Source organism: Cyprinodon tularosa, unplaced genomic scaffold (genome assembly GCF_016077235.1).
Source record: "Cyprinodon tularosa strain WSP-4 unplaced genomic scaffold, ASM1607723v1 ctg106, whole genome shotgun sequence".
In the NCBI taxonomy this organism is placed as follows: domain Eukaryota; kingdom Metazoa; phylum Chordata; class Actinopteri; order Cyprinodontiformes; family Cyprinodontidae; genus Cyprinodon; species Cyprinodon tularosa.
This window is the reverse complement of record NW_024037849.1, coordinates 1,061,688-1,073,027: the sequence shown is the minus strand read 5'-3', so window position 1 is coordinate 1,073,027 and position 11,340 is coordinate 1,061,688. Positions and strand designations below refer to the sequence as shown.

At 39.2% G+C, this 11,340-nt stretch overlaps 1 protein-coding gene across 1 annotated transcript; it reads right to left on the bottom strand.

Annotated features, from left to right (window-relative positions):
• rtca (RNA 3'-terminal phosphate cyclase) lies at window positions 1–10,902 on the bottom strand. Its single transcript, XM_038286661.1, has 11 exons — window positions 10,741–10,902; window positions 10,482–10,582; window positions 6,368–6,511; window positions 6,164–6,287; window positions 4,391–4,449; window positions 4,177–4,318; window positions 3,891–4,012; window positions 3,744–3,802; window positions 759–853; window positions 571–675; window positions 1–262 (listed from the first exon to the last, which is right to left on the bottom strand). The coding sequence occupies exons 1-11, from the start codon at window positions 10,789–10,791 to the stop codon at window positions 164–166; spliced, it is 1,101 nt and encodes a 366-aa protein (XP_038142589.1). The 5' UTR covers window positions 10,792–10,902; the 3' UTR covers window positions 1–163.
• Between the last annotated feature and the right edge of the window lie 438 nt (window positions 10,903–11,340).

Sequence of the window (11,340 nt, the reverse complement as noted above, 5' to 3'; positions counted from 1 at the left end):
TAGTTTGTTTGAAAGATTTTATTTATCTTATTACAGCATTTTAAGGAAACACAAAATAAACCCTGAGCAATAAAAACTAAGAGGGTCAGCCATGACAGGAGCAGCTACGAGTCCAGAAGAGTGCGTGTGTTTTCAGTGTGTGTGTGTGTGTGTGTGTGTGTGGCTACAGGTGAGGGTTAACCACCCCTGATCCTTGACACTCGATGATGTAGGTCACATTGCTGCTCAGCTCGTCTTCACTCTTCGTTATTGTGAACTTTGCCTAAAAATAATAGAAAACAAAAGATTTGAATGAGAAAAGTTCCAGATTAAAGCCTAAATATGTCGATTTTTCAAATGAATAATAATACAGAAGCTCAAGGCAACAGGAAGCAGAGACATTTAGAGATTCGAACACAGGGCGAGTTTACTGCTTCATATGAGTTAAACATTAAAACAGAAGAAAAATAAAAGCAGAATAAAATAAAAGATTTAAAAAATATATATATAAAACAAACAAAAATGTTCGGACACAAATTTAAAGTTATTGACTCTACTAATTCTAAATCATTAACTTTGAAGCCTTCTTACCTGAGTGAGCTGCTCTGCGATGTGGATGGCCGTCTGCGTGTGTAGTGTTACTGCTCCAGTCCGGATCCGGGACGTCCCCTTCGCCAGCGCCATGAAGATGATGAGCTGAGGAGGAGGAAGACTCGGTGAGGACTCAGGCGGTAGAAATTACCACTGGAACGTCATCACGGGGTGCATTAGTGTCTCACCTGGTCCTGCAGGAACTCGTCCACACAGCCGTTATGTCTGATGTTTCTCAGTAACATCTCAGCAGCTTCAATACCGATTTTATCAGCGTAAACACCTGAAAGGGATAGAAGAGAGGGTTATGTGCTCTTCAACCACAGCTCATTGGGTTGTGTTGGTCCATTGAGTACTGTGAGGTGAAAAACTAAAATCTTCAGAAGGTAGTCTTGATCCCACTCTAATTACAGGTGCTGGTCATAAAATTAGAATATCATGAAAAAGTAGATTGATTTCAGTAATTCCATTTAAAAAGTGAAACTTGTATATTATATTCATACATTACATACAAACTCATATATTTCAGATGTTTATTTTGTTTAATTTTGATGATTACAAATGACAACAAATGAAAATCTCAAATTCATCATATCAGAAAATTAGAATATTACTGAAGACCAATAAAAACAAAGGATTTATAGAAATGTTGGCCAACTGAAAAGTATGAACATGAAAAGTATGAGCATGTACAGCACTCAGTATTTAGTTGGGCCTCCTTTGGCCTGTATTACTGCAGCAATGCGGCGTGGCATGGAGTCGATCAGTCTGTGGCACTGCTCAGGTGTTATGATAGCCCAGGTTGCTCTAATAGTGGCTTTTAGCTCTTCTGAATTGTTGGGTCTGGTGTATTGCATCTTCTTCTTCACAATACCCCATAGATTTTCTATGGGGTTAAGGTCAGGAGAGTTTGCTGGCCAATTAAGAACAGGGATACCATGGTCCTTCAACCAGGTACTGGTAGCTTTGGCACTGTGTGCAGGTGCCAAGTCCTGTTGGAAAATGAAATCTGCATCTCCAAAAAGTTGGTCAGCTGCAGGAAGCATGAAGTGCTCTAAAACTTCCTGGTATGTGGCTGCGTTGACCCTGGACCTCAGAAAACACAATGGACCAACACCAGCAGATGACATGGCACCCCAAACCATCACTGACTGTGGAAACTTTACACTGGACTTCAAGCAACGTGGATGAAGTGCCTCTCTTCTTTTCCTCCAGACTCTGGGACCTTGATTTCCAAAGGAAATGCAAAATTTACTTTCATCAGAGAACATGACTTTGGACCACTCACCAGCAGTCCAGTCCTGTTTCTCTTTAGCCCAGGCAAGACGCTTCTGACGCTGTCTGTGGTTCAAGAGTGGCTTGACACAAGGAATGCGACAGCAGAAACCCATGTCTTTCATACGTCTGTGTGTGGTGGTTCTTGAAGCACTCACTCCAGCTGCAGTCCACTCTTTGTGAATCTCCCCCACATTTTTGAAGGGGTTTTGTTTCACAATCCTCTCCAGGGTGCGGTTATCTCTCTTGCTTGTACACTTTTTTCGACCACATCTTTTCCTTCCCTTCGCCTCTCTATTAATGTGCTTGGACACTGAGCTCTGTGAACAGCCAGCCTCTTTAGCGATGACCTTTTGTGTCTTGCCCTCCTTGTGCAAGGTGTCGATGGTCGTCTTTTGGACAACTGTCAAGTCAGCAGTCTTCCCCATGATTGTGTAGCCTATAGAACTAGACTGAAAGACCATTTAAAGGCTTTTGCAGGTGGTTTGAGTTAATTAGCTGATTAGAGTGTGGCACCAGGGGCCATCAATTTTGAACCTTTTCACAATATTCTAATTTTCTGATATGATGAATTTGAGATTTTCATTTGTTGTCATTTGTAATCATCAAAATTAAACAAAATAAACATCTGAAATATATGAGTTTGTATGTAATGTATGAATATAATATACAAGTTTCACTTTTTAAATGGAATTACTGAAATCAATCTACTTTTTCATGATATTCTAATTTTATGACCAGCACCTGTATATCAGATCTCTTAGATGGATCAGATCCGGTTGCTTCGCCCTAAATTTCCACCGTCTCCCCAAGAACTTCTTGATGTTTTACAGAAGAAGCTTCTCTGCTGTCCTTCTGGTCAGAATGTCTGATGGGCTGCATGCTTTTCTTTGAGGGTAACCATTGCTTATAATAAGATTTCGCCATATTAGCACCTCTGTTGGATCAACCAGTCTGCTAGTTAGAATGAGGGACCATCTCAGACTCCACTGTGCTGAAGCTACACGCCTGTCCGGAGATAGTTATTAAATATTTGTTTTCCCCAAGTTAGCTTTCTACTAACCTGACTCCGCCAGATGGAAACCTTCCGTTGGAGTAATTTTGGGAAGGGGCGAAAATACTGGTTAGTTGTTTGGCCTATGTTGGTGATAGACGGGCCAAATAAACCAATCAGATCAACGAAGCATATGACGTACTAACAGAGCGACGACGAAAACACAACCACAAGCCAGGCTACTCTTGCTGCAGCAGGTAAAGGCTTGTTAGCTCAGCAAAGCCTCCAGAGCAGTGTTTTGCTCTTCTTTCAGTGAAGAAATACTCTGTAATTCCGATAAAACTTGCTTGATAGCCACACTAACGCTAGTTTCATCGGCTGAAGCCGCCATGTTCTTTAGACTGAACTGTCGGGCTTCTCGTTGCGTCACACCTCAACCCGCCTCAAAGCCAACGCTGATTGGACGTTCGTTTGGTGAACGGCTCCAAATTTTCTTTAACGGAAAGCAGTCAAGACTGATCTGCTAGTGAAACCTTGAAAGCTCGCGAGATCAGGATGGTCTCACGAGGCTAGCTTTCTACACCAAGAAAGCAGCGTTGTTTTCTTCAACTATGATAATGAGAAAATCTTTTCCTAGACTAAGCTTTTTTCATGAGGAAGTGCACTCTATGTTAAGATACAGAACAGACAGGAAAAACTATTCTAAAGCAGACTAAAACTTCTGCATATCAAATGAATTTATTTTAGACTATAACTAATAAGCACTAAGACTAAAACTTGAAAGGCTGCCATAAACAACAGGAGAGCGTTTTGCAATGCATCCATCTACATCTAATCTGCAGCAACCTGAAAACAATGTGACTCAGAGGGGTGCTGCCACCTGCTGGTTAGCTGACATCCTCACCTTTCTTCCCCAGAGCCGAGCCCGCAAACAGACACCCTGTAGACGATTCTGCTATGATTCTGAAACACAAAGATTACTAATCAGCAGCAGCTAGACAGATATCGCAGACAGACCGTTTGGTGGCATCTGTAAATAGGAGGGGCTTACATAATGCCATTCCCGTTCCCGTAGGCCTTGTCCTTCTCCTGAACCGGCTGGATGTTGATGTAAAGTTCTTTGATTTCCTTCCTAATGGTCCGAACGGCTGCAGCCGACATGTCTTTGGCCAACTGGGAAAAAGTAATATAAAGCTTGCTCAAAGACAACTTAGGAAAAAAGTGTTTAAACTTTAAATTTTTTTTAAGATAAAATGTTGCTTTGTCAAAATATATTTTTTGACAAAGATACAAGAAAATAAAACAGATTTTAGAATGCTTTTGTGAGCAAGTTTTACTTTGTAGGGCAGGACTCCGGCCACGAACGCTCTGCCGTGGATCTTTGTGATGTTTCCTCTGTCTGTCATGGTGACGGGCTGCAGCTCTTTGACCGGATTCACTGTCACCATCACCTCCCCTCCACCTTTAGGGTAGTAACCCCTGAAACACAACCAGAACCATAAGATCCCACTCTAAACAGTGGCATAGGCACAGAGATGTCAGTGAACAAACCTCATTTTGATGTCGCAGTCAAAGCGGACTCCAAACTTCTCTACGATGGGTTTAAATACCTGAAGGAGAAATCTAGATGTTAGAGGATGTTTTTTACCGTATCACATTCTTTATTTTTTTCACAACCTGCAGAGTTAAGGGATAAATCAAATTCTAATCGAATCTGGTCAGGACATTTTTCCCATCCACAACAGTAAAAATGTCATCCTTTTTCAAAAAGAAACAAAGGGTATTCCAGCTATAACAGGTGCAGCCATGTTTGTTTTGCTTCAGCTTTCCGCATCTGGTTGATGCATTGACGTCATAAATGTCAGTGCATTTCATTGGTCCAAAACATTTCCTTAATGACGCTAATGCATCTGTTGACTTCTGTCAAGAGTTTGTGAATTCATGTGACAATTCATATTTTTTTATAACCACAAAGATAGAACTCAAAGATAGAATAAATGCTCTGTTCAAGATGGACAAAATCATCATATCCAGTCTGACTAAATCTAACCATTAGCCATCATCAAGCAGCAGAAACTAACCTTTTTTCCACCAGTGAATATCATGTTTAAGCACTCCAAAAAGCGTTCTTATCTAGAGGTCCTAAAAGGTAACTACGGTAGGTTAATTCATGCTGCAGAAAAATAAAAAACATTGTTTGAATCCTTAGCTGGAACCAGTGTGCCCAGATCGCTTACTGTGGATAGCTTCATCATGATAAGGTCCTCAGGATTACCCCTTGCAGGTTACTCTGTCAATGCTTTTTGTGTCAGTTTGGATTTTTTTTTTTCATACAAATAAAAAATCTGATTAATCTCATTTGAATCACCTCCTTACCGAATTAGCTCTAGTTTTAGCACCAGTGTTCCCTAGTTTTAACAGTGGGTCTGATACAGATCGTTATGCAGATGTTCTGCATTCCTGCTAAAAGTCTTTAAAAGACCTTAACCTTCTGGGAGGAGATCAACAGTTTTTTCAGACTTTTTGAAGTCTTACTTTTGAAAAAATTTCCTTTCATCTCACATTGGGTCTGTTTTCAGCAGTTTTCTGTGTAAAACTACTACACAGAACTAATTACTGGAAGAAGAAGAATCAAGCTGATCAGGTAGAGCAAAATGATCCAGTTTTGAGTTTACAGTAATAAATAAATACAAACTGGAGCTCCTGCATCTCTTCACGATAAAAGTCTGCCTCGATGCGGGTGGATAGCAAACATCTGAGCTGAATTTTAGTGAGAGATGCAATGGCTGAGAGCCAGGCAAATGGAGGTAACTAATAGCTATGAAGAACTCATGGTTTAAAATAAATATACAGATGTTTTGGAGGTATGTTTCAGAGGAGACGGCTTTCTAGAAATGCATACTCTGTGAGACACATCGAACACCTGTAACAACTATGAGAGGAAGCGACTAATCTTAAAAGCCACCTTAAATACAACACAAGAAACCTGTGCGAAGAGTTTCTAAAAGCTAACCCAACACACAGCCTTCAGTGCAGCATACAGCGGGTGTGATGCTGCATGTCTTCCCGACTGCTTGATCAGAGCCACTCCGTGCTTCAGCTCGGTTTTGAGATGTCTAGCTCCATCATGGAATTACTGTTCCATGTAACTACTGCGCAGATGGATGAAGAATATCTCATAAAGTATTAGTTTCTATTTTTTTGATAAGAACCCAGAGCACATAGACATTTTGCCCCTTAACTGCTTACTTATGGGGATATTAGCTTTTCCCAATATTGAGCAGTCCTATGAGGCGGTTCCAGCAGATTGAGCACACAGCCTACCTTGACAGTATAGTCGATCTGAGGGGCCATCTCTGCGTTGGTTCCTCCTTTTAAACAGAGCTGTGAGGCAGCGTCAGCATACAGAGCGCAGGGCAGAGCCACCTGGAGCAGCAAACACACGCTCCTGGCAGGAAAACACACACATTATACAAACCGTGTGAGTGACGGTTTAACACGGCATGCAGGAGCTGCTGAAAGACTCACCCTGCTGTCTGTGTGTCGGCCGTGTGGTTCCCAGACTGGATCTTTCCTGGAGTCAGACTGATGTCGGTGGAACCAATGCTTGCCCCCTGCAGACTGCCGGAACACAGATCTGAGACCAGCTGGAGGCCCATCAGGTGCTGCGGTCTGAAAACACAGAATGAGACCAACAGCTGTACGAGTCTGAGAGAGCTTAGAGTCCTCCTGCAGCTGTTCAGACCCTTCACAGTGATTTATTGTTTTGATCCAAAGAAAAAATTATATATATATATATATATATATATATATATATATATATATATATATATATATATATATAAAAATGTAAAATCACCCGATGTCATAAAAAATTTTAGGCCATATGAAAGAATTTCAAGATTTTTGAAATTAAGCATTTCATAAGTGAGAGAATTACTTTTCCTAATTGTTCATGAACATAAAAAGGATTTAATTTACCTTATTCTCAGAACCTTGTTTCTATTTTGCCATTAATCCTAAAAAAAAAAGAAATAAACCATGTTTTTTCTACTTTCACAAAAAAAAATGAAATGTAATGTACCGTTTATAAAATTTCATGAACTGTGTTTTCAGAGGTTCAAACACTTGTTTAAGTTTTTTTTTTTTTTGGGTGTGTTTTAAGAGTAACACTCTTTATATTCATCTAAAATTAATTCTGTAGATTAACCGAATACTTAATTCTGTTTTTATACTTTGAAAAGAGAAACCCTGTTTAAATGGGCCTTAATAGCATTTCTACAATCTGGTTTGTGATATTTGCCAGATATTTTCAATGATATTAGACAAAACAATTACAATACATCTGCACAATAAAATACAATACAATAAAACTGTTGAGTTTTTATATTAACCCTTTAGCTACGACCGCAGGCTGTTTTGACATCACATTTTGTTCCATATCTTACAGCAAGTTTATTTCTAAACAAAATCCAATCTCTTTAGAATCAGGCAATTGTAAAAAAACAACAACCATGAACTTGAAAGTGAACCAATAATCAATAACATTTCATCAAATGAATCATAATTTTCAGTTCTTACTTTGTTTCCATCTTCTTCCATTCCAAAATATGTCCTATTCTGGCATAAAGGGGCTGTGTTGTCCATAACACTTTGCAGAAAATTAATATCCAGTTGCGTTTCCCATAAGATTTTGTTTTAATAATATTTTTAAAAGTGCTTTTAATGAAATTTTCTCTAAAGCCACATCTAAAAATGTAACTGCTTATGGCCAAAGTAGTCATGAAATTCAAATAATTCATTTTTGGCACGTTTGGTCCTACTTTGATCAATCGTGCCAAATGGAGCTTTAGCATACAAAAAGGGTCAGTTTCACAATACTTATGACTGGAGATCTGAAATGTATACAGTTATCTCCACAATATGTACAATAAGTGTTACGAGTGCGAGAGGTCCAATATGAATTACAGGTGCTGGTCATAAAATTAGAATATCATGAAAAAGTAGATTGATTTCAGTAATTCCATTTAAAAAGTGAAACTTGTATATTATATTCATACATTACATACAAACTCATATATTTCAGATGTTTATTTTGTTTAATTTTGATGATTACAAATGACAACAAATGAAAATCTCAAATTCATCATATCAGAAAATTAGAATATTACTGAAGACCAATAAAAACAAAGGATTTATAGAAATGTTGGCCAACTGAAAAGTATGAACATGAAAAGTATGAGCATGTACAGCACTCAGTATTTAGTTGGGCCTCCTTTGGCCTGTATTACTGCAGCAATGCGGCGTGGCATGGAGTCGATCAGTCTGTGGCACTGCTCAGGTGTTATGATAGCCCAGGTTGCTCTAATAGTGGCTTTTAGCTCTTCTGAATTGTTGGGTCTGGTGTATTGCATCTTCTTCTTCACAATACCCCATAGATTTTCTATGGGGTTAAGGTCAGGAGAGTTTGCTGGCCAATTAAGAACAGGGATACCATGGTCCTTCAACCAGGTACTGGTAGCTTTGGCACTGTGTGCAGGTGCCAAGTCCTGTTGGAAAATGAAATCTGCATCTCCAAAAAGTTGGTCAGCTGCAGGAAGCATGAAGTGCTCTAAAACTTCCTGGTATGTGGCTGCGTTGACCCTGGACCTCAGAAAACACAATGGACCAACACCAGCAGATGACATGGCACCACAAACCATCACTGACTGTGGAAACTTTACACTGGACTTCAAGCAACGTGGATGAAGTGCCTCTCTTCTTTTCCTCCAGACTCTGGGACCTTGATTTCCAAAGGAAATGCAAAATTTACTTTCATCAGAGAACATGACTTTGGACCACTCACCAGCAGTCCAGTCCTGTTTCTCTTTAGCCCAGGCAAGACGCTTCTGACGCTGTCTGTGGTTCAAGAGTGGCTTGACACAAGGAATGCGACAGCAGAAACCCATGTCTTTCATACGTCTGTGTGTGGTGGTTCTTGAAGCACTCACTCCAGCTGCAGTCCACTCTTTGTGAATCTCCCCCACATTTTTGAAGGGGTTTTGTTTCACAATCCTCTCCAGGGTGCGGTTATCTCTCTTGCTTGTACACTTTTTTCGACCACATCTTTTCCTTCCCTTCGCCTCTCTATTAATGTGCTTGGCCACTGAGCTCTGTGAACAGCCAGCCTCTTTAGCGATGACCTTTTGTGTCTTGCCCTCCTTGTGCAAGGTGTCGATGGTCGTCTTTTGGACAACTGTCAAGTCAGCAGTCTTCCCCATGATTGTGTAGCCTATAGAACTAGACTGAAAGACCATTTAAAGGCTTTTGCAGGTGGTTTGAGTTAATTAGCTGATTAGAGTGTGGCACCAGGGGCCATCAATTTTGAACCTTTTCACAATATTCTAATTTTCTGATATGATGAATTTGAGATTTTCATTTGTTGTCATTTGTAATCATCAAAATTAAACAAAATAAACATCTGAAATATATGAGTTTGTATGTAATGTATGAATATAATATACAAGTTTCACTTTTTAAATGGAATTACTGAAATCAATCTACTTTTTCATGATATTCTAATTTTATGACCAGCACCTGTATACCCATGAAATTGAATACTAAAAAAAAAAAAAAAATTTTATGCAAATGAAAGATTTTTTTGGGATATTTTTGAGGTTACACAGCTCAAGTCGTGTAAACTTACAGAGTTTTTACACATATCTTCAGAAGCACAAAAGATCTTAGCTTTTAATTGCAATAAATAAGAAGCTTGTGGGATATTTAACAGCCAATGGCATTTGTGCATGCAATTCCTTTGTGCACAGGGTTTAAAAGGGTGGGAGCTAGTTTGAATATCAAGTTGATTTAAGCATATGCACTGATCGATTGATGGCACTTTTTTAAAAATTTCGTTGTTCTTTGTGACAATGACAACAATAAAGATTTGATTTTGATGGGGGAAAAAATTAAATATTTATTTGCACTAAACACTGAAAGCAGTTTAATAAAAGTCAAAATAAACAAAGAAATAGGTATAATAATTTATTTCACAATATGTTAACCATTCAAGGTGGCAATATAAAAAATTGCCTTTTGTAAACATACTTATAACCTGTTTTTAAAATTTAATTAAGTCCCACCTTTATCTACTGAGGGCTTATCTAAAAAGCCAAAATCTGTAAAGGTTTTCCAAAACCCTTTTTGAAAACATCAGACCTGGTTAAGGTAAAGGAGAGCTTCTTTTTATAGAACTGGCCACTGACAAGGTAACTGATGATGGATTGATAATGAGCAGATGTTTCTGGAAAAAATGGAAGCTGCACAGAAAAGTGAATAATGGGAATGGCTTTATTACACTCAGATGAAACTGTACGTTCCTATTGGCTGGCAGGCTGATTCAGTGATGCTTAAGATGCTCATTAATATTCTTATTCATGCAGAATTTTTAATGAAGTCTGATCTGTGTTTGGAGATACTGGTCCTGAATCTATTTAAGCTTAAAATCAGAAGCGTCCAAAAAAAATCTAATATAGGTTTAAACTGAGCTAGGACAAAATAACATAAACAAAATAACCATTTTTGTCAGCTTTTTGTTCATTTAAAACTGAGTGAACCAACTTTAATGAATAGGCTAATGTTAGCCTGTTAGCTGCTGACCCACCTTAGTCCCGGGGTGCTCCTGCCAGCCCGGATCTTGGTGATCTTTATCGCGGAGCCAGTGATGCAGCTGAGTGCCGCTGAGACTCTCAAGATCTGTCCGCCCTGCGGAGAACCGACACCGGGGTGAATCAGGAGCCGCATCAGAGAGCTGCGAGGCAGCTGCTAACCGTTAGCTCTCTGTTAGCCTGTTATTATCAGCGCGGAGGAGGGTCCTCAGCTGTTTTCCCTTCGTTTCTTTATTAGAAAAGGTAAATACTCACTCCCTCCATAACGCTGCCGTCTATCTCCACCTCTGCAGAGTCCATCTTCATTCACAGAACTCCGCTTCAACTTTCTCTCTCACAGTTCTCCTGCTAAGCTGCAGCCTGCGGTACTTTTCCAACTGTTTCACTACGTCATCGTCAAGTCTGCAGTGCGGCGCTCATATACTACTTCCGCTAACTTTCAAAATAAAACTCAATTTCCCTTCAAAGGAAATTACAAATGCCACATTCACTGACTATCACAGTAAAATGATGTTAGAATTTTTTTTTTGTTAATCATTACTTTACTCTTCCCATATTGTTTATATTGAGAATGTTGGGATGCCAGAATTAAATGTGTAATGACAAATAAAGAATAAAAAAATTCTGCATATATTTGAATTCAATTCAGTTTATCCATATGGCGCAGTTCACAACACTTCATCTCAAGGCACTTTACAGAGACATTTCTTCCAGATTAACAAGTCAGATTGAAGTTTTCTATCTAAGGAAAACCAGTTGATTGCATGGACAGATATACTTGAAGGCAGTCCCTCACACCAAGCATACTTGTAGCAACAGCGTAGAGGAAAAAACAGGCTCTGGACAACTCCAGCA